This window comes from Physeter macrocephalus, chromosome 9, assembly GCF_002837175.3.
Source record: "Physeter macrocephalus isolate SW-GA chromosome 9, ASM283717v5, whole genome shotgun sequence".
Classification (NCBI taxonomy): domain Eukaryota; kingdom Metazoa; phylum Chordata; class Mammalia; order Artiodactyla; family Physeteridae; genus Physeter; species Physeter macrocephalus.
The window spans coordinates 26,977,082-27,000,769 of record NC_041222.1 but is presented as its reverse complement, the minus strand read 5'-3'; the positions used below and the strand labels follow the sequence as shown (position 1 = coordinate 27,000,769).

Below are 23,688 nucleotides of genomic sequence, written 5' to 3'. Positions count from 1 at the left end.
GGGATCATGTCCTTAGGCCCAGTGGGATCTGTGAGCTCCTAGTGTGTCTTACTGCTGCTACTGCCGCCACCAGAGGAGATCAGCACTTAAGTCACCTCAGGATCAGGTCGAAGCTTTGACTTTAGAGACAGGGAAAAAGAGGCCCCGAGGGGCAGTGCCTTGCCCACACTCAAACCAGGAGTCAGCGGTGCTGGGATGAGCTCCAGAGTCCTTCAGCTCACGATTCCTCCCCCAAACCATAACACACCCTCCACCCTGGCCTCGTTCTATCTGGCCACTCAAAGATTTACAAGATTCTCACTGTAAGATCACAGCTGTGAAGCTAACAAGATGAGCTTGCGAGCCTGGGCCCCTGACACTGCCCACTCCCAGAGCAGGGGTTTCTGCTCCTCTCTGCAGCCCCCGGTGCTCAGGATTCGCAGAGAGGGATGTCAAGGAGACACCAGAATGGATGTCCACACCCCTGCAGTGGAGGGAGAAAGAGAGTGAGGCAAGAAGTCAGGGAGTGCGATGTTGCTGGCAGACCAGACCAGAGTGCCAGGAATTGAAGGAGACCCCAGGCTAAAGCAGGGCCTCTCAAACCATGGGACCATCTGTCCCAGAGTCATGGAGCCAGCTATTAAAATGCAGATTCCTGGGTCCCAGTGAGCCTATAAGGAGCGGAGCCTAGGAATCTGCATTTTCAACACGGCACACACACCTCCCCTCGCTTCCCCATGTGACTATGACACAAACTGATGTTGGAAGGCCCTGAACTCACATCTTCAGGGCAGGTTGCCCCTCACTCTGACCCAGGGTAGTGGGCAGGGTGCTGGACTGATACTCCTCATGTTTTACAGACGGGCTGGGGTGAGGGGCCTCTTGGCTGCCCGGAGAACAGGGCCGGGGGCAGAGAGTTGGGCGGGTGTTCCACGGAGCCTCCATGTCTCCTGCACTGCGTGCTCCTGCCCTGGTGGACCTGCTCTGAGGCCAGGCAGGATTCCGTCTGCAACACGGGGCTAATCTGTCCACCTGGGGACTCTAGCATGATTTGCCCTCCAAAGTCTCTGGGGGCTGCCCTCATCAGAGCCCTATAATGTGCAAGGTACCCTGGGCCAGAATGGCTTTACCTGCAACACGAGAGCCCCAGACCATCAGGGGTTGAGGGAGCTCCCAAAATGAACCACAGAAACTGCCCTGTGTGTGTGGAAGCCCGGCTTATGGTCAGGTACTGGGCTCCAGTCCTGGTTTCTTGTGTGATTTCAGGAAAGTGCCTTAACCTCTCTGAGCCTTCGTCTCCCCAGCTACATAATGGGGATAACACCATGTGCCCTGTCTACGTCCCCAGGGTGGTGTGAGAATCAAGGAGCATAGATGTGTTCAGGACATCAACACAAACACAACGGCTATTGTTACGTGATTTTCTACTATTCTTCTGTTTTTAAGCATCGGGAAAAAGGTGTGTTCTTTTCTTCTAGTGTTAAAGATCAAGGCAACACAGAGGTAAGCGGGCATTCTTTTTCAGCAGCCAGCAAGAAAGCACTTGTATGGCTTCCACCTGGCTGGCCCCTTTCTCTGGGAAAAGAAGCCAGGGGTCCTTGGTAGGCGACTCTGAATGGGCCTTTCATAATTTTGAAATCTCAAGTGCATGTGTGCTGTTTATGTCAGTACTTATAAAGGGAGATGGAACCACCCTTATCAGGAGAGGAGATAATCGGCCAGCACGTCTCCCTGGCAGAGGCACTGTCGTGTAATTAAAGATGATAATTATAGCTCCGCGTCTAGCGTCAAACCCAGGGCTCTTTCCAGACACGACTGTGCCTCCCCTCACCCTGTGTGTGAAAACACATGGGGTCTCTGTGGACGGGGAGGCCCTGGGCAGCCCTGTCCTTTAGCTTTGGGTGGCTCTTGTAGGCCCAGCCCTTTGGACAGTTTGACCTGGAAGCCTCATCCAGGAGAGCTGGGTCCTCTGCAGTCCCGCCTCACTGCAGGATGAGACCAGGTGTGGCCGGGGGACAAGGGGCTGACAGGCAGCCCCTGACCTGAGAGCAGGAAGGAGGGCCGGCTGGCTCCAGAGGGAACCCAGGTTGGTTCCCCTAGAGGCCACGCACTCACCGTCACGCAGATCTCTCTCCCCCAGTGTCCGTCAACGAGTCTGAATGCTGACTTGCGCACACAGCAGTTCACCCGCACTTCCCCGCTGAGGCCTCTGTAGATAAGAGGTGAGTTCTGAAGGGCAGGAGTGGCTGTGACTGTCTTTAACTCCCATGACCTGTCCTGTAGGATGCAGCTCAGAGCACAGGCTCCAGTCAATGAAAGAAAGGGGCAGGGACAGGGCCTGATGTGATATAGCAAGTGAACACTGGACCTGGCACCCCGAGACTTGAGCGCACGTGCCAGCCCTGCTGCTGGGTGACTCTGTGCGGGCTGCCTCTATTCCCTAGTTTGCAGTTTCTCTGTCTCAACAGCGAGAATAACTGGGCTGCCTCCAGGGTCATTCTGAAGATGAAATGAGATAATGTTTTAAAAAGCACTTTATAATCAGTAAAAGGAAAAGTAAATGTAAACTTTTATGACAATCACTCCATGTGTATAACTGATAGCCAAGGTCCTGGAAGAAAATGAGAGAAAGACCAACTAATCTGACAATAGTAATTAGAAATATTCCACAGACCCACAGATTTCCTGAAACAAGGATGTTTTCCTTGTAGACTCCTGAGTCCCAGAGAAGGAAGAGACATCACTGCCTGCAGACGGGGCCCCAGAGGCAGAGTGAAGGACTGACCTAGATGGGGCTCCAGCAGAGGAAGGCAGGGGTGGGGGGCGAGAAGTTTCATTCTCCCCCAGGACCGGACAGAGGCGACACCTCCCACAGGTGCCGGCCACTGCAAAGCCTGAGGGATGCATGAAGCGGGGAAGATGGGTCATTTATGGTAAGGAACTCCCCAGAAACAAGGGGACACCGGCTTCACGAGGCCTTGGATCACTTACCAAACAACACTGTGGGGACTGGAAGGAGCCCTGGACTCATCTCTCCACCACTCAGTGGCAGCCCTACCCCACCCCGAAGGCCTTCTGTTTCTTCACCTGTAAAACGAGGGAGGACCAGATAGTTCCCAAGTCTAGCACAGCTCTAAAATCCTCACTCTATGAAGGATGATTTCCAGAGAGGGGAAAGGTTCTAACACCCGAGTTCAAGTTTTTCAAACAGCACCACACACAGTTCAGGTCAAAGGCAGCTAAAAACCAACGGTGGATTTCAGATGAAGCACTACTTCGTGCGGACTCCAGGACTGGGCACCAAACCCCTGGGAAGCTGTGAAGCCTCAGGTTTTCATGAAACCAAAGGTGATTCCTCGGTCTCAGCCCAGGAGATTCCGCCCTTCTCCTGCGAATGTTCAGGACTGAGGCAGGGCATGGGGCAGGGGCCCAAAGGGCCGCCTGGAGCTTTTCATTAGCACTGGGATCCTTGGGATTTACAGCACATCTTGGTCCAGATGAAAATTAGTTTCAAGTCTAGGGGTCAAACAGGCTGAGTGTATTAATAACAAACAAACCCTACCTCCTAATTTCTGGGTGTAAATTATGAAAACAATGAAAACATTGCCGGATTTTCTCTGAGGCTCAATTCAACAAGGTTCCTTTGCCTGAAAGCCTAGGCTGAGCTGGGGGTGGGGTGAGGGGGACTGGGCAGAGGTGGGCGAGCCAACAGCCTAGGTGACTGCCCCGGGTGGGTGCTTTTCACAATTCTGAGGCCTCCTCAGCAAAACACTGGGGCCTCCTTGGGGTCTGTTGGGACAGTCCGGCAGCTCCTCCCAGGCCTCCTTGGCGCACGGGGCTGGGCCTCGCCGCTCGCTGCCTTTACTCCCACCACCCTTCCCAGCCCAGTCACCAGGTGGAGGAGACTGTTCTAACCCACGCCCCCCCAACCCAAGCAGACCAGTCTGTGCCCTCTCCCGCAGCCCCCAGGTACTCACTTCTAGGCCCACACCTCCTCAACCACTGACGCAGTTCCACGGCACGTGCCACCTCCCACTGGAATGGTCTTCCGGGGGCAGGCCCAGGTGTGCTCCAAATGCCCAGCCCAACTGGGGCTCAACAGATGCTGGACAAAGCCCCCTCCTCAGCTTCACCTGGAAGGGCGGGGCTGCCCCTCCTCTATCTTACCTGCTCTGGCACCGCACTCCCCATACTCCAACCACCCCAAGAGAAGCAGGGCCCAGCATTAACTCTTTCCCTCGCAGACTCCAAGGAAGCAGCTCTGAGCTAGCGAATGGGAATAAGGCCCTAGAAGAGGCCAAGGAAGGCGGGGGTGGAGTGGGCAGAGGGGCGCTGTCGCCCACTGGCTGTTTGCAGTTCTGCTGAGTTGTGAAGTTGCTGCTGGAGCGACACCCGCCCCCCTTCAGGTTTCTGCTCTTTGTCACTGAGGAGGGTGGGAGCTGGCCCCCATCGATCCATCCAGTCTGACCCTACAGCTGCTGTCCCTGTCTCCACCATCCTCAGCCCAGGGTCCTTCCCCTACCCCACTGACCACCTGACCTGCCCCTGCCTGGCCTTGGGAACATAGTTCCCAGGATGCCAGAAATCCTCTTCATGGCCCCTGGCAGTTGCTCCAGCTTCCTCACCAGTAAAATGGAAACAACTCCAGGTACTGCCTCCCTGGGCCTTAGGGAGGCTGAGGAGGGAGTTCTGCAGGGCAGGGTTCCTGATTGGATGCTGACCAGTCAGTTCTGACTTAGAAAGAGGCTTGTTGGTGGGGATGGAAGGGCTTCGAGGGAAGGCGACCCTGAGCTGGCAGGCTGAGCTGGGGTTAGAAGGGAAGGAAGAGCGTGAGTAAAGGCAACGAGTTGGAACTCAGTGAAGAAGAGATGGACAGGAGCAGACTCTCCCCTACCCGGCACTGTGCCGGGCCTGCTGGCTGGGAAAATCAGCTGGGTCAGGCCAGAGGTGTCCCAGCTTCGGCAGGCGGGATGCTGGTGCTGAGGAAAGGCATGAGGAAGGCTGGTCATGTGAGGGAGACGAGGGCTCAGACACTTGGGCACCCAGCTGGCGGGGGCGGTGGGAAGCTGGTGACACCAAGGGCCAAGGGAGGGTGACAAGGACAGCGCAGACTTGAAAGGACACCCAATCTGGAGCGCTCTGCGGTTGGGGCTCAGGGACACGCGTGTACATGCCAGTCCCTGCATGGAGACCTGAGGCCTGGTGATGGGAGTGAACCTACAGAGGCACAGGCAGTAAGCTGAGCCCAGGATCAGCGAGAGGGACCGGGGGACCCACTGGCCAGGATGGAGGGGTGAATCGACTGGAGACTCGTGACCCAGCTCGAGACCTGAAAGCTCTAATCTTGGGGGAAGAGTTTACCAATCATTTCACAACACTCCACCAAAACCAGCACATTCTTTACCGGAAAGTTCTGGGCCAATATCTCAAGCACCGGGTGCCGACAGTCTGAGGGCAAGAGTTCCAAGCCCTGTGGTCCCTGTCCTCCAGGGGGCCCCCAACCCAGCAGATAAATGACAAAGCAATGTGGTAAGCGCTGTACCAGTGAGATTGCACAAAGAGCTACTGTGGAACCGGGCCAGGGAGCACCCACAGTAAGGCCAGGGCCCCAGAAGGTGACCCCTTCTCCAGTGCATCACTTTTTTGGTTGCCAGGTACAGTTAGAAGCCTGCATTCTAGAAGGGAGAGAAAAAAGGCATTTTGTTTATTTATGATGCTCACACTGCCAGTTTTGGAAAAGGACCAAAAAGGAGGCAGAGTACCACATTAAAACACAGACTAAGCCAGGTGAAAGAGTTGAAAGGCAGGACTACCCAGGAGGAGGAAGAGGAGGAGGACTGGACTTCAGGCACCTGTTACCCCTTAGACAGAAAGGCTGCATCAAAAAAACGCAAACCCGCTGTTAGTCAGCATCCTTCTCTTGCGCGGCCAGGCACTGACCCTGCAGGGAGAGGGGGCCTGGAATTCGGCACAGTTCCAGGTAGCCTCCATGACTCAGCTTTCTCATCTGCAAAATGGAAATAATGACACTGCTTCCTCCCAGAGCCTTAGGGAGATTCCCGGCATAATCTACAAAAGGGCCCTTTAAATACAGCCCTCTGTCATGGCTACAAACTTCCAGAAAGCCAAGCTGAGTCTTAGTTAGAGGAGGGTACTAATTAATTAGTCAAATAATAGGGTGTGGGGCAAATCACTACATCTCCCTCTTCAGGCTTCTGGTGGGGCAGAAACTATGGCGGGCGGTCTGCTTGGGCAGCCCCTGCAAACCAGCTCCTCTCCCCTGGGGCCCTCCTCTGAACACATGAATGCAACGGTGCCACATCTGAACCCACTCAATCCCCCCACAAGAACCTCCCTCCCCTTCTTGGATAGGACAGTCCCCATCAGGTAACTGACACTCTCATCCTCTCACTCACTAGGGTCCCAGCTCCTCCCTCCCTCTCACCAACTGCACCCCAAGGCTGGCAAGCTCTTCCGCCCTACCCACCTGCTCCCACCTGCAGCACCCCTCAGCCACAGCCCTGGCTCCAGCCTCAGTCCCCTGGCCTGGATGACTGTCGTAGCCACAGAACCACAGAACCAGTCTCGCTGCCTCTTGCGCTTCTCTCTGCTCTAGTCCATCCTATGCACCCAGGCGGCACAACGTCCTAAACAACTTCTTAACCTGCTCAGGATGGGTGGTGTCCCCCGCAACCTCCACGCTCTGCCCACACACGAGGCGTGCTGGTGGGTGGGCAGAGGATGCCAGAAACTTTGCTGCCAATTGACCTGAGTCTACTTTTGGACAGGCATTTCCATCAGTTTCTGTGCCTTCAGATCTTTTAATGTCTCTCTGGAATTCTAAAGGGCAAGAGACAGGGATGGGGAGGTGAGCTCCTCTATTTCACATTCCCGTTCTTTCATTTCCACCTTTGGGAGGATGCCCGTTTCTCTCACAGCTGCCAGGAGAGAGAGAGGAGTTAGGGGCTGCGTTCCCGGGGTCTGGGCTCTCACCCCTGTGAGGCTGGTGCCAGCCCACAGGATGGTGCTTGCTGCTCTGGGAAAATCCATGACAACCCCCAGAGTCTGTGCTCCTTCACTGAGGCCAAGAAGAGAGAGGAACATGGCAGGCAGCCACTGGGCCAAAGCTGTGCCCCTCAAACCCCAAAGAGCACTGAGACCATCGTACCTCCTGAAGGTGGTCAGGGCTCTGGGGACAAGCCTCCAATCTGCGCTTGACTTTGAGACAGCCCTTGAGCTGAAGTGACCAGAGGCTGCAGAGTGTCTGGGATACAGACCTCTCAGTACCAGAGTTCCCAGAAATGAGTTTATGGGAATCACAGTTATGTAACACTCCCCTTTGATCCTGTACCCACGGTGAAAGCTTCACAAGAACAGGGACTCTGCTTTGTTCACTGCTCAACCCCTAGAGCACAGAACAGTGCCAACACACAGTGGACTCTTGCAAACACCCATCCAACGAACACATGCGTCGCACTTTGCTCCCTGACTAAGGCCCTGTGACTTCAGACAACTGTGTCTTGGCAAATGGAAAAAGTTTCTTATAGCAAGTAGTTGTTTACTGTTTGCTTCCTTTTCGTTCATTTATTCTCCACATAGACTTGTATTCCTGGGGTCATTCATTCAACTGGTAAATATGTACTGGGCCCAGAGGAGACATGGGGATGGGTAAGACCCAGTCCTCCCCTTCAAGAAGTTCTCCGCCAGGGAGGGAACAGAGAGAGGAGGCACACCAGAGACCTCAGGTAGCCCACCAGCATGGAGACAGAACTGATCTCCAAGACGGAGCAAGGCACCAAGGGTCTTCTGCCTGACTCCCACCCAACTCCCAGCTCCCAGCTCCAACAAGCCAGCTCCTTCTCTGCCTTTCTGCCCATTTAGCAACTGGTTAAACTCAGACTTTCCAGATCTGGCATTTTCCAGAGGAGGATGGGATGTCTCTGGGCTCCCGAGGGGGCCCCCCAGCACATCTGTCTACCAGCCCTGGGTCCCTGGAATTAATTAATAGCCTCATGAATTCAACAAATATTTACTGAGCCCCTACTTTGTGCCACATACTACTTCAGCTACTGAGGCTACAGCAGGAACAAAGCAGACATTTCTGCCCCTGTGAAACCCACATCTTAGTGGCAGACAGACTATAAACAGATAAAGTGTGAGTAAAATATATAGTATGCTAAATAGTAAGCAGAGTTAAGGAACAAAAACCAAGCAGAGAAGGGGGGTGAGAAGTGTTGGGGATGGGTTGAAATGTAGGTTAAGTGGCCAGGGAAGGCCTTGATGGGAAGGCAACTTTGGGTCAAGACGTCAAGTGTGGCTCTGCTCAATACCCCCTCTCTGCAGAGCCCACACTGGTCTTCAGGACCCCTAGCACCCCTTCCTCTGTTCTCTTTCTAGTATCACTCTGCTTGGGCTGTTTTCTACTACAGACATCCGTGTTTGTCTGGGTCCTTGTCAACCTTCCCTATGCGCCAGGGGGCACCTGGAGGGCAGGGACCGAGGTCTGGCACACAGCAGGAATGCTGTCAATGACTGTCAGCTTTCCGCGGCCTGTCCCAGTCCTGTCGCAACTTTCCTGAAAAGCTGAACAAGCTCAGTGTCAAGGGTCAAAAGGGCAAGGGGCATGTGGGGTGAGAGAATAGGAAGCAACTGCCAGTGTGGGCTCACTGGTCACCATGGGAACTTGGGCTTCCTGCTGTCTTCCTCGGCAGCTCCCCTCCCCACTGGGCCTCCCTGGGCCTGGAGCTCAGCAGGTAAAGCACCGCTGGGCGTGTGTGTGAGCTGTGCTGTTTCTCAAGAACAGGAAAGTCATCGGGTGACTAATACAAAATCTATTTACACTTGATTGTCTCCTTCCTGTCCAGTAGGTAAGTCATTCTGGTAAATGATAGACCAGCCAGGGACCTATGCACAGTCCATGACTGAGCCTTCTATCTGTCAGGCAGGAGTGGGCAAGGGCAGGTTTCCAAACATTTCAAAACCAGACCAGGAGCCCTATGTTAGAAGTCAGGAGACCTGCTCTGCGGCTTGCTGCTGTGTGACTCTGGCCAGCTTGTACCCCTCTCTGGGCCTCAAATGGAAAGAGGATGCAAGACAGAAAGACTGCTCTTCAAGGACAGCTCCAGCCTGACATCCCCCAGCCGGCGGACAGCTGTGACCCCCAGGACAGGCTGAAGCCTGAGGCGACTTGGAGAGCAGGCAGGCCAGGGAGGAGCACGGGGCCTGCAGAGGGTGAGGGGAATGAAGGGTGTGAAGACTGTTCGGGTAGCAGGGCGGCAGAGCAGGCCAGGTGAGGAAGAGAGGCTAGTGCATGGACATTCTCTGAGCAGAGTCCACGGGCACTGTGGAGCTGGAAGGGCCTGGGCTCAGGGCCCAGACAGAAAGGCCCTCTACTTTCCTGCCACCAAAAGGACAGGAAAACAGTGCTGCCTCAAACTATTATATATAGAATGGATAAACAACAAGGTCCTACTGTATATAGCACAGGGAATTATATTCAATATTTTGTGATAAATCATAATGGAAAAGAATATTTTAAAAAGAATGTATATATATGTATAACTGAATCACTTTACTGTACAGTGGAAATTAACACGTTGTAAATCAACTATATTTCAATTTAAAAAAAAAAACAATGTTGCCTTGAGCCAGGAGGGCAGAGATGACAGTGAACATGCAAGGAAGGCAGAAATCTCAGGTAGGGTGGCTGGAGGTGACCTCTCTGATGGCCAGTCAAGACTCAAGAGGGCCCATTCTCTGAGAAGCATTTGCAGGTCTTTGGGGCTTTTATTCTGGGATTCAAGAATAGCAGCTCCATGAAAGGCCTCTGGATGCTGGCTGTTCAGAGGGTGCAGACCTGCAGCTCCCAGCCCTGTCTGTCCTGAGAGCAGAGGGCAGCATGCACATTCCTGGGATGGTGCCAGGGCCAGCTCTTCCTCACAACCTGGCAAGACCTGGGCTGGTGCCAAGTGGAAGTGGGTGGGGGTGGAGTGGGGGAAGGTGCAGTCCTGACCAGGGCAGCTGGAGAAGCCCAATGTGACCACAGAAGCGGGGAACCTAAGTGCTTATAAAGATCCTCATGGAGCCCAGGAAAAAAGGCAGAATCTGATTTTTCAGATGAGGGAACTGAGGCCCAGAGAGGGGAAGCAACCTGCCTTGGTCACACAGCAGACCAGGGCAGAGCCAGGGCTAGAATCCACATTTCCTGCCTCCTTCCTCCTGAAACAGGCCAGCACTGGAATACAGAGACTTGAAGGAGGTGCACAACCACCATTCTCTTGGAAGGAAAGCATGTTGCTGTTAGAATAGGCCATGCCAGAGGAAGAGAAGATACAAAAGGACACCTCCACCCCCTGCCTTAAAAATCGGTGACTGGCTTTACCTGGAGCGTGCCTATAAGCACATGGAGCTTAAAAGAGCAGAAGGCAAGTCTTAAAAGCAAGGAAAACGGCCACGCCAGGGCAGTGGGGCTGTGTGTGAAATGGCTTTCTTTTAATTTCCTCTTATTGTGCTATAAAGTTGATTTAATAATAAAAACATGCTAAGGAATTTTTAATGCACAATTGCTTACATATTAAAATTTATATGAAAATGCTTTCAATTAATACTTATATGATTCATCCTGTGAGATGACACTTTGAACAATTTTATATAGGACAGGGAGGGGGTGGGGGGATGAGAGTCACACCTAAAAATGAGGCCTAAGTAACTGTAAAATTCCCAGTTATTTCTGCAGACCCTCTGGGAGTCCAGGACGGATGTGATAGTGTTTCAGCTGAAGGCAAGGGCTCCAGATGGCGCTGCTTTTCCTGGTTTTACTGCTTACTTAACCTTTCTGAGACTCAGCATTCTCATCTATAAAATGGGGATGACAGTAGTACCTATACCTCACAGGCTCCTTGGGAGGATTAAATGAGCTAATCATGGAAAGTGTTTGGAGCAGTGCCTGGCAGAGAGGAAAGCCCTCTGAAAAAACAAATTATCACCGTCCTTGTCACCACCACCACCACCTTGGGTACCTCTAAGAATTCCTGGGGCTGAAGGCCTGGGGAAGAAGGATCCCAGGTGAGAAATATTCTGCACCTTTAGGCTAACTAGGGCCTCATGATACAATCTGACTTTACAAGCTCTTGCCCCATGTGCTTTTCCTATCAGGATCCTATCAAAAGCCTCATCTCCTGCCACTCCTCTCCAGCAGAGAATTCCCACACCTCCATGCCTTTGCTCAAGCTCTTCCCTCCGCCTGGTTGCCAGGCCCACCTCCCACCCCACTTGGATGGCCCAAACTAGAAGCTGTGGTCTCTCCTCTGAACTCCTGGAGATTCACCTGCTCACCTCTGTGCACCAACCAGCCACCCAGGTCCATGCCTGTCTCCCTGCTTCATGGATATTATTGCTAAAGGCAGGGGCACTATTTGCCCAGGTTATACGGTCCAGATTCCAACATAGCAGGGCTTAGCAAGGGCTCCAGGGTACCAAGGGTACCGCAGAGGGGCTAGGGACCACATGCTCCAGTGTCCTGCCACCCACCTCCAAGTGGGCAGGGGCCCCTACAGGGACTGGCCAGAGAATTCAACAGCACAGAAAACAACGTGAAGAACCAAACAGGCCCTCTGTCCCCCAATATCAATAATCTCAAGCACATGTACAAAGTTTGTTCCTCCACCCAAGACTCACATCAGTGTTGTGTGCCCTATTTTACAAAGCAGCCCCCAACAAGCTAAGCATCCTGACACACACAGTCATCCAAGTCAGCCTGACTCAGAGCCCAGCACCCTGGACTTCTCTGGCAGTCCAGTGGTTAAGACTCCGAGCTTCCAATGCAGGCGGTACCGGTTTGATCCCTGGTCGGGGAACTGAGATCCTACATGCCGTGTGGCCCGGCCAAAAAAAAAAAAAAAAAAAAGAGCCCAGCACCCTTCCCACCACATCAGCAGGTCTCTGTGCTACAGGTGCCCTCAAGCCCCAGGATCAAGTCTCAGGGAAGAGGGAAAGAATGGGCTGCTAAGCAGGGATTTGGAGAGAGGTGGCCTACCTATCAGCTCAGTGGGAGGTTTGGCCTGGGGACGCCAAATATATAGACAAGGGAGCAGAAAGGAAACCAAGAAGTGGTGTGATACTTCCTCTTCAATTCACACATGGAAAAGGCCAAAACCAGAATCTGACCTCAAAAGGCCAAAACCAGAATCTGACCTCAAGAGATGGGCCAAGAAAGACGAAAAGCGGAACCAGGACTGCACAGTTGGCATGAGTCAGGCTGGCACTAAGAAAGGAAGCTGCCAGCCCTAACCAGATCCTCTCCTATTCAGAGTTGGTCTCAGGTGCTCCCTTCGTGGGGCTGATCCTGGGTGTCTAATGATGGGGGAGGACACAGTGAATCATGACATCTTGGAGCTCAGGATTGACACAGACCTCAGGGGTAGCTTGAACCAACCACACATCTGAGACTTAACTACCTTCATATCGTCTCCCAGTGCTGGTTGTCTTGCCTCTGCTTGGATGCCTCTAGGGATGGGCAACTCACTGCCTCACAAGACAGCTTCACATTTAATCAGTGTGTTAAAAAAAAAAAATCTCGGGCTTCCCTGGTGGCGCAGTGGTTGAGAATCTGCCTGCTAATGCAGGGGACACGGGTTCGAGCCCTGGTCTGGGAGGATCCCACATGCTGCGGAGCAACTAAGCCCGTGCACCACAACTACTGAGCCTGCACGTCTGGAGCCTGTGCTCCGCAACGAGAGGCCTGCGCACCGCAAAGAAGAGTGGCCCCCGCTTGCCACAACTAGAGAAAGCCCTCGCACAGAAACGAAGACCCAACACGGCAAAAATAAATAAATTAATTAATAAACTCCTACCCACAACATCTTCTTAAAAAAAAAAAATCTCAAAAGGATCATGACTTTTTTGAGTCTCAGTTTTCCTACCTATAAAAAGGAAAGCTTGGACTGGGTCACTAGCTTTCCAACTGGGTTCCATAGAGCCCTAGGGTGTTAAGGAAACACCTCCAGAGCTGCTGCTGAGGTGACAGAGGTGATGGGGCCAGAAAATGAGGCCCAGGCATACATGGGTTCTGAGGTGCCACGGAGAGCTGAGCCTCCCGTTTGGATCCAGAACCTAATTCCTGTGGTTTACACAAAGGGGAGTCTGTGGGAGAGGGTAAGATAAGGCAGACAGAGAGAAGGGGGTAAGAGGAGCCCCTAGAAAAACAGGCATGCTTCTCCATGCCCTCCATCCTAGCTACAGCCAATGGGCTGGGCCGAGTTCTCTGTTCACAAAATCACACCTCCCACAAGCTCCCCACCACCTGCTGCATGGTGCCAAGGACACAGAGGACAAAACCTTACCACTTAATCACAGGCCACATCGGCCATGCTGGGGAGTCTGAAGATCAAGCTCCAGGGAGTGCACGAGGGCTGGACGGGCCCTGGAGAGAAGTCCTGTGTAGCAGTTAAACCGGGCCTTGGCACACAGCCCCCCAACTGACTACCCGGCTGTGTTGCCTTGGACTAGTTACTTAGTCTCTCTGTGCCTCAGTTTATTGGTAAAATGGGCACCTACACTTCAAAGAGTGACGCTGAAGATCCAATGAGAATTCACACCAAGAGCTGTAAACAAGTACGAGAGAACTTAGCAGTGGCCTCCACTGCTGTTGCTGTTATTATTGACCCATCATTCCTTAAACAGGGAAAAACAGAGGCACAGAATGTGCTGCGCAGGGTCAAACAGCCAGTTCACAGCCAAAAGCAGCTAGAAGTACTACTGACTGCTCACTCCAAGGCTACTGCTTCTCAGGGGGAAACTGAGGCCCAGGGGTCACTTAGGTGACAAGTGGACGTCCCAGATCTGCTTGACTCCAGTCTGGTCTCCTTTCAAACCAGTACAGAGATGCACGCCATCTCAGACAGAGAAGCCATGCTCTTTCTGGCAGCATTATTCTTTTTCTTTGTTGTTGTTGTTGTTTTTTTGGCCACAAGGCTTGTGGGATCTTAGTTCCCCAACCAGGGATTGAACCTGGCCCTCAACAGTGAGAGCATGGAGTCCTAACCACTGGAATTCCCCTGGCAGCATTAGTCTTACGTACCAAAGATGCCTGCCTCGCTACTAGAAGCTACGTGTACTCATACACATAAATGTTACAGCATCAAAAAAAAAGGGCACCCTAAAAGGCTGAATATAACTTGTTCTGTGCCACACCCCCTGCTCCACCTCTCTCACCTCCCCCTCCCCTGGGAGCTTCGTGGCAGCTCAGTGAGCTACTTCCTGGAACATTTATGTGGTGCTGGCTAACCCAGCCCCCATCCCTGCCATCAGTCACTGCGGTGATGGTGATGTTACACACAAAGAATTCCAAGTCAAAGAGAGCTGCTGCAAGGTCATTACACCCAGAAAACGTCCTGTTTAATCACGTATTTCCTTAAAAACAAAAACACGGGTAAATTTGGGCATAATCTCCAAGGTAGGAAGAAAGCACAGAGCAGCAAAGAGAAGGATGCTTCTTTGGAGAGAGAATGCCTGAGATCCTAACAGATTTCCAGTAAACTCACACTGCCCTGCCTTGGACCTGGCCCCCCTGGGTGCGCCTCATTAAAAAGTCAAAGTCTCACAGGAGAATTCCACCCAGTTAATCAGCTCCTTACTGCTGGGGTCCATGGCAGCACCCAGGAGGGGCCCAGCTCCACTCCAAAGACGCTGAGCAGTGGCGGACCCTCCCCAAAGTCCCAGCAGATGTTCCCACCCATCCCCTTTAGCCCCCTGCCCCCATGTTCCAAAGATGCTGTTCTGGGCCTCTCCCTTCTGCTGGTGTGACCCCAGGGAAGTGACTTGTCCTCAGTCTCCCTCACCTGTGAAATGAGACAACACCTCCTTTGCAGGGACACAGTGAGGTTTAAAGAGTGTGTATGTCAAGGGGCCCAGTATGGAGCCTGGGACCTGGCAGAGGCTTCCAGCCTCAACAGCTCCTGCCATTTCCTCATGCCCGGATACCTGGGCATCAAACTCAACATTACACCTCCTTCAGCACTCAACCCCAAAGCCTGCCCTGCTGAGCACAGGCCATGCCGGCCAGTCCGCCTCCAACTTACTTCGTGTCCTCGGGCAAGTCCCTCTCCCTCCTAGCCTCAGTTTCCCCAACTGTAAAATAAGGCTGTTGGGTTTGGATGACCTCAAAGATCCTTTGCTGCCCTGACGTCTGAATGTGCCAGTGTCCCAAAGTTACTCCTGGACCCACCACTCCTTTAACCCAGGCCAAGGCCCAGAGTGCAAGACTAGTGGAAGCTACAGGGAGGCGCAGGGCCACGGCTGCCACCACTGGCCCTGAGGCCTGAGCTGGGCTCGGGGCTGCTTCTCTGAGCCTAATGGGGGTGCTGGCACGTGGGTGGAGGTGATGGGGCATGATGGCGGGAGTGGGTATACCTACAGGCCTGAGGTAAAGACTCCACCAGCAGATCTGCTTTCCTGAGTTGCTGGAAGAGAACAGGCTGCTCCCCACCTTGGGACCCCGGCCCCAAACACATGCTCAGCTCTTGGGCTCTTGCCGCCCATGGAGGCCACTTTGCCAGGAGAGACTAGAAAGATGGGAACGGCCACAAGAGGTGGCCCTCCAGCAGGCTGGCCGAAGTCCCTCGGGTCAATTGCTTCCTGCCTCAGCCCTTCAAAAAGTGGCCATGTGTTCTGGAGGCCACACTGGTGGCCAGAGAATTGCTTTCCATGAGCAGGAAGAGCATGAGGCAGAGTCCTGGAAGCAGGGCCTGGACTCACACGCAGATTCTTCAGCAATTATCCTACAGGGTCTCCACAGCCCGAGAACTAACGTTCAACGCGGGCCCAGAATGTGCTAAGTGCTCAGTAACTGTTTCTTCCCTTCCTCCTCCTTCTTCTTCTTTTTTAAAAAATATTTTATTGGGGGCTTCCCTGGTGGCGCAGTGGTTGAGAGTCCGCCTGCCAATTCAGGGGATGCGGGTTCGTGCCCCGGTCCGGGAGGATCCCACGTGCCGCGGAGCGGCTGGACCCGTGGGCCGTGGCTGCTGGACCTGCGCGTCCGGAGCCTGTGCTCCACAATGGGAGAGGCCACGGCGGTGAGAGGCCCGCGTACCGCAAAAAAAAAAAAAAATACACACACACACACACATATATATATATATATTTTTTTTTTTTTAATTTTTTGGCCGGTCCACATGCTGGATCTTAGTTCCCCAACCGGGGCTCGAACCCATGCCCCCTGTAGTGGAAGCACAGAGTCTTAACCACTGGACTGCCAGGGAAGTCCCTCCCTTCTTCCTTCTAATTCAGAAGGAATCAAGAGAAAGTGCTCAAAGACATGAACACAAATAAACAATAACAGAGTCACAGAAGGAGGCACCTGAATCCCAAATCCCGAGACACACAGGGCACCAACTCACTAGGCCTCAAAATTTGGGGGCAGGGGGCTACCTGCCCGCGCTCTGCAGCACGTGGTGTCTCTGCTCATATCACTGTCCTGTGCAGGGTCAGAGGGGGCCAACCCACACAGCTGCTCTTCTGTGCCTGGACCATCCTCCTGAGCCAGGAGGACGTTCATGGGGGGTTTCTCCTCTGCCCGTGATCTCCCTACCATCCGCCCATGCCTGGGGTCTGTTGAGATGGCTGATATCTGATAACTGCTCATTCTTTAAAGATGCTCCAAGTATTATCCTGGCAAAAAGAGACCCCCAGGATACCACATACCTGGCCACATTCTCCTGGGCCCTACAACATTGCTCTGACAGGTTTTATCATCAAGGGCCAATAGGAAAACAGCCAAAGGAGGAAAGTCTCTGTGTTTCCTGTAAACCTGCCACGTAGACCATGATTCTTTAAGCTGCTTCCAGCCCTAAAGCAAAGATTTTCTTGTATGGGGCCAGGGATAATTCTGTCCCTAATGATCTAGTCTGCCCCCTTCTACTAGGTAATAAAAGCAAGGTGACCCAGCCTGTTGCTTTTATTGCCCTGGCTGCTAGGAAGTTCCAAGCTAAGTTTTCCATCTCAAGTGCTGTATCTTTCTTTAATCCGAAATTTCTAAGAGAACTTTCCCCCGCTCTTCCCCATGTACTTCTTAGTCCCTATCTTGGTTAACTGTACTTGGAACCCTGGTATCTGGACTGTCACTGTGCCCTGCCAGTTTCTTCCTGAGGTCAGTGAAACACAAACAGATAAACTGTGGTAAAGATTCAACACGGCACTGCCCCCCAACCACCACCTTGAAGGTACACACCTTCACCTCTGGAGGCTGGTGGGTGACCACAGGGCCCGTCTGCCTCCCTGCTGAGTTGCAAGTCTCTGTGCCAAGGGCTCTGCTTACCTGTCATGATCCTCTGTGCCTCGTAGGGCTCCATGTAGCCAGCACTCTCCCCCTTTCCCGCTTTGCTTTTGAGATCATTCTTGGCATCAAAGGGATCCGAGTAGTCATCAGCGATGGTCACCTGAAAGGAAGATGGCAAGCGTGTGAGTCCACCTGTGGCTGTCTACTTCACTTCTGTTCACAGCCAGGCTTTGCTGCAACAAATGTAAACTGAGCCTGTGCCAGATGAGCAAGGAGTAGGAGGTAGAGACAGGAATCTGAACTGGTGCCCACCCTCAGGGAACTCTGATTCTTGCAGGGGTGACAAGGGACCCATGCTGCAGTGCTCCATCGTAAGGGAGGGGCCTGAGCCTGCACATGTAGGGTGGCTGCTCCGGGCACAGTGAAGTGAGAACAGAAGGGCATCTTGGTACAGAAGCACAGAGGCAAGAACTTGGAAGGTGTCTTTGGGGAATGTGACTTGCTCGATTTAATGGAATGGAAATGGAGGAAAGTTGGAAATGAGCTCGCAGAGAGCCTAGAAATGCTGACATGCTCCTGGTGCTGGCTGAGGCCTAGAAGAGCTTGCCTAGAGATAATTATGTCCAGCGTTCCATTTTCCCCAAATCTGGAACACAACCATCCCTTGGGTAACCAGGCAACAATTTGGTGAGATCAACGCTCTGCAAAGATGACTGAGGCCCCAGACAGGCCCAGTGGAAACACCAAAGCAGCTCAGGGATGAATGGATAGACTGCCAAGGCCAGCGAGGGCCTTGGAAGCAACACATCAGAAGACCCTTCCATGACAGACGGGGAAACTGAGGTCCAGAGCGGGCACCTTGGCTGGACCCTCTGCCTCCCAGAGCCCTTCCTGGACTCCTCACTTGTCTGTATTCCAGAAAACAGCAAAGTTCCACAACAAACAGAGCAGTCACCTGGGGCTAGGCAGTGGGGACAGCAGGGGAGTCCCCTAAGAGTGTGAGAATCTGAGTTTTGAACACTTCAAAGTTCCACATTTTCCCTGGAGAAGGGTAAAAATTCTCAGTTGGAGGCTAAGAGTAAACAGAGCAACTTTTCCTCCCATTTCTGACTACCTAACCTTCAGGAGGGACACCCTCACCAGAGAGGACATGACAGGAACCCGCCAAACCCGTTCCCTTTCAATGCACCCTTGCTCCACCACAAACTCACTGTGACTTCTGCCCCTTTGGTCACACATCTGGCAAAGGGCAAGTCCTCAGCCTCCCAGCCAGGGCCACCCAGCTGCCTCTCTCCGGAGGGGGTAGGTTAGCTTTTCTCTCAACCCTTGGGGTTTCATGAATTGTTATTTAAATTGTGGGGTTAATTAGAAACCACAGGAGCCTCCACTCTCTTCCAGCTCCTGGAATGTAAAGCATTTGAGCAGCCTGTAAACCCAGGGGAAGGGAAAATCCCCCTTTGTCTGCCGGGTAATGGCAGTTTGTGGCAGCAACCCTGGCAGCATGAGCGAGTGACCTCCAGCTGCTGGGAATGTGATGCCTGCAGCCCTGTCACTGGCGTGTGGCCGGGAGGGCCGACGGGAGGCATAGCATATAGCAGTTACTGCTACCCTAAGAAGAGCAGGCTTATCAGTGGAAGACCCAAGGCTGGAGCGCCCGCAGTCTGAGCATGTGTAGCCCGGCTGCCACCGCTCCACTGTGGCCATGGGTCAGGCTCCAGGGCCAGCAGGGGAGCTTCCAGATGCTGACACTGTAATCGTGGCCTTTCTGGAGACTCACTGAGCTCAAATGACACCAGGCAGGGAGAGATGGGGGAGAGGGAGCGCTAGGGCCCGCCATGTCTTTCATAGGACATTTCTACCCTACCACTTGCAGAACACATTAGGGAGAAAACTAGACAAGTGAACCACTGTCATACAGAACAGCTCAAATGCCAATCCAGTGCATGTAGGGTTTCGGGTCTCAGAGTTCAAGGGGCCTGAAGTCCAAAAGAGAAAATGATGAACCTGCTGTGGATGACATCTAATCTCATTTCTCTCATCCCGGCCTTCCTTACTGTCTCTTTTCAGCATGAACACCCTCCGCCTATTCTGCAATGAAGAAGGGAGCAAATGTTTCCCCAAGAAAACAAAATCACTTGAGGGGATTAGCTGGGGAGGGTGCTGGGCTGCACTCTCTCCGTAATCTAGAAATCAACATTCCAGCTCCTCCCGGAAGTGTTCTATGATTTGCAAACACAGAGGCTAGCAGGATGTAAACCAAATCTTTGTTCGCCCTGGGATGGGAGCTCTGGGAGGCCTTCGGTTCAGCAGGCACTATCTGTATTTTCTAATTAAAATGAGATCTGAGCGTGGGCTGTCACGGGGGCCCTCCGGCTGCCTGCCCTGCTTACTTCCGTTTCAATAAGAATTTACAAATCCTAAAACCAGGAAAAGCTCTTGGTCTCTGCTGACATATGGTTCCAGTTATACCTGCTGACAGTTGAAAATCCTTCCGTTTAAAAAAAAAAAGTTTAGAATTCTGTTAGTTTAAGAAGCAAATCGGAAGGTTCCTAAAATGTATATTTAATCAATTTCCTTTCAAACTTCAAAGTGAGGTTGGTAGAGGGGAGGGAATGTGAGGTTTGAGCAACGTGAAACTCAGCAAACAATCACTGAGCTCTCTGACCTTTCACAAAATCATGTCCCTGTTTTTGGAGTAAAAATTTAACCAGGTGTTAGGAGAGTTGAGTGGGGAGTTTAACCAGAGTGCCGTGCAACGTGCCACAGGCCTCAGGTGCAAGCACTGGCTAGTGTGACCCAGGGACACTGTAAGTCAGGATGGCCAGGCAGGGGGCTTGAGTGAAGGCTGTTGATTTTCTGAGTTAAAAGAAAGGAAACGAGTTTGCCCAGGAGTGGGCTTGGATTCCTGGGGGGGTTGCTTTTGCTTTGCTTTAAAATGTCCCAGTTAGCGGACAAGTCTCTTAAATCTAATTAAACAATTCAGGCAAGCCGGGACTCCTCCACAGGTCAGGCCACTTGGGCACATGAGAAGCCTTCCTTGATTTTGATCCTGGATTGGCAAAAACCCAACATGGCACTGAACCCTTCAGATGGCTTGCTTGCCTTCACAGGGCAGGAGCAGAGCTGAGGGGGAACCCAGGCCACTGGTCCCACCATTCCACCATGGAACAGAGCAGCAGAGAGATGGGCTGTCAGAGTGTGGCTACCTAACTCATAGAACACACCCTCTTTTGCTTTCTTGGCCTCCTGGGATAGGCATACCGGCCCTTCTCTGAAAAAAGAAGCAGGGTTATGGCTAAACCCCAGGCAGGCCTTTTCTTGCTGTCAAACAAAATTGGAGACCCCAGGTTAGCCAGTGCCCCTGAAGGACTTTTACAGGCTCATAAAGCAGTGAAACTGGGAGCTGGGGGTGTGTCCTCGAGACACCTGTTCCAACCTCCCATGTTTGTACATGGCCCACTGCAGTCCGGAGGATTCTAGAATTCCAGCACACCCAATGCCTCTCTGACAAGGCTCTGGGAGCTGGCTGCAGACTGGAGCTCCACAAGCCTCCTTTCTGCTTTGCATACACTGCTGGGTGGAACTGGTCCCTCCCTTCCAGCAGTCTGAGGCCTGGGTGTTTTTTCTTGGGGATTTAGTTTCATGATAGGAGGTAGTCTTCCAATTTATCCCCAAAGGGAAGTGGAAAGTGGGTGTCTCCACTTGGCCACATGCCCATATGCTTTAGTGAGACAGTGGCACCTGCGTTGAGAACTGGTTCCTCTCCATAGGCTCTGGGTGGAAAGGTAAATTGGTTAGGGTCACTGTGAAGGATAACTTTGGGAGCATCCATTAAAATCCAAAAATGCACATGGATTAACCCAACAATTTCACATTTCAGTATTTATTCCCAAATGTGCACAAGGAGACATGGGCAAGGATGCTCACTGGAGCAAGTAATAAGGAGAAACTGCAAGCACCTACTATGCCCATCAATAGGGGGATTGCTAAATAAACCATGCCAGTTTCACACTACGGGATATTATGTAGCAGGTTAAAAAAAAGAAAGTAGTCGCTCTATAGCTCTATACATAGTGCTCAAGACATAGCTTTGAGTGGAAAAAAGCAGGCTGCAGAATGGTAAATACAAGATGATTGGGAATTCCCTGGCAGTCCAGTGGTTAGGACTCAGTGCTTTCACTGCTGGGGGCCTGGGTTCAACCCCTGGTCAAGGAACTAAGACCCCACAAGCCGAGCGGCATGGCACCCCCCCCAAAAAGAGATGATACCTATTTATGAAAATTAAACAAAAACCTGTATCTCTATTTAATTTAACAAAAATGTCTGGGGAGACAGGCACTTCAAGCTGACACCTCTGGGAGGAGGGAAGGACTGGTAGTTGGGTAATGAAAGGAAAATAAAAGGAGACTTGTATGTTTTGTTTGTTTGTTTGTTTGCTTTTTGCGGTACGCGGCCCTCTCACTGCTGTGGCCTCTCCTGTTGTGGAGCACAGGCTCCGGACGTGCAGGCTCAGCGGCCATGGCTCACGGGCCCAGCCGCTCCGCTGCATGTGGAATCTTCCCGGGCCGGGGCACGGACCCATGTTCCCTGCATCGGCAGGCGGACTCTCAACCACTGCGCCACCAGGGAAGCCCGAGACTTGTATGTAATGTTAACGTATTTTTCAAACAAGAAAAACTTATTAACATACTATAAGAACCCATGTTCCCTGCATCGGCAGGCGGACTCTCAACCACTGCGCCACCAGGGAAGCCCGAGACTTGTATGTAATGTTAACGTATTTTTCAAACAAGAAAAACTTATTAACATACTATAAGCAAAGCTAAACTTTTCCAAAGCACTCCTCTTCACAGGTTATTTTCAGTACAGTAGATAAACTGCTTCCCAAACTTGCCTGGAGATAGGAATGACACTTGTTAAAAAAAACCAGATTCCTAGCCCTAATAACTTGTATATTTCATAAGCAACCCAGGTGATTCTTATGATTAAAGTTTGGGAAAGGCTAAGTTAGAGCCAGCCCCCTTGCCCACCAATCTAAAGCTAAGCCTCCCAATACTACTCTGGAGTTCCACTTTTCCTAGATATTTCTCAGCCTTGTTCATTAAAGTGAAGCAAGAAGTCAGTGTTAAATGCAGCTCTTTCTTGCTTTCTTCCCTGGGGGTCAACTGGAGTAAGAGATGATCCAGCACGCCTTGGTCCATCTCCAGAATCTGAGACGCAGGGGTAATGGCATCCTCTGTGCAATCCTGAGGACTGGCCCGGATTGAGCAACACGCTTGAGCAGCGTGGGAGGCAAGACCCTGACCTGTCCAGGAGGGGAGCCCGGGCCAAAGCTTGCCCTGGCCGTGAGGATGTGCAAGTCTCTCACTTTGGAAGCACAGACCCTTTCAGAACAAGACTAGCTGGCTCTCAGCAAACTCTCCAGGAAGATTACCTGGCTCCAGGGAAGGCTGGTGGGACTGCGGAGAGAAGCCACTGCTGAAATATACCGGTATCCCTGATAAAAATCACTCAAACCTGCTAAAAAAAAAAAAAAAAAAAGGGACAGGAGATGGAGTAGCCGCCACCTTCCAGGAGTGGGTGGCCTGCACTGTCCCCACTGCCCCACAGGCAGTGCCCCTCCAAGCCATACAGGCACCTATGCTCTGCTGTCTGTGGGAACTGGCATCGGGCTGCCCCAGCTCAGCCACTTGTGGGATGAGGCAAGACAAGTCTCCCCCACCCTGTGCTGCTCTCCTCTCACTGGAAAGTGAGGGGGCGGCACCCCATGAGGTCCTGGGTCCTTTCCGAGCCCATGACTTCTTCCTGCTCTACTCCAAAACAAACTGCATGTGAACAAACCTGGGAATGTTCTACATGGTCCCAGTTGGACCACTTCCTCATCAATTCACCATTAAGACTATGCGTTAGCTTTCTTAACGGTTTGGGGGTCATGGATCTCTTTGGGAATCTGATAACTGATGAAGTTGTTGCTCCCTCCATCATGTTTATATAAGCCTGCAAAGTGCTGGGCACATCTCAGAAAGGTCAGGAGCCCCAGATAAAATGACCAAGCCCCCTCGCATTCGAGCCAGTTTAGAGAACAGCTAAGAGGAGAGGTGCTCTGTCTGTCTTAGGGAGGTGATAGGTGCTGACCCTATCATAATTCAACACACCTGGCTGAAAAATCCAGGCTGGTGTGTGACTGGCCTGCCGTTTGTGCGGGGGGAGGGGGGAACAGTGAGAGGACAGCCTGGGGCGCTATGTGTTGGCTTGCCAGCTTGAAACCCAGGAGCCACAGAGTCCTCTGGAATAGGGGCAGCCCGGCCCTCTCCCCAACTCTGGGAGTCAGGAGGGCTCCTGGAAGGGGAGCAAACAGCGTGCAGGGCGTGAGATGGCAGCAGCAGTCAGATGGCTCCATGCTTCTGCCCCCATCAGCGGACCGGCAGGCTGGAGTC

At 52.4% G+C, this 23,688-nt stretch overlaps 1 protein-coding gene across 1 annotated transcript in view; it reads right to left on the bottom strand.

Moving 5' to 3' along the window:
• Positions 1-23,688, bottom strand: part of SHB (SH2 domain containing adaptor protein B) — a 139,836-nt gene that overhangs the window by 72,639 nt on the left and 43,509 nt on the right. Inside the window, 1 exon segment of the mRNA XM_007107112.4 lies at positions 17,291-17,411. Within this exon segment, the coding sequence (XP_007107174.3) occupies positions 17,291-17,411 (121 nt within the window).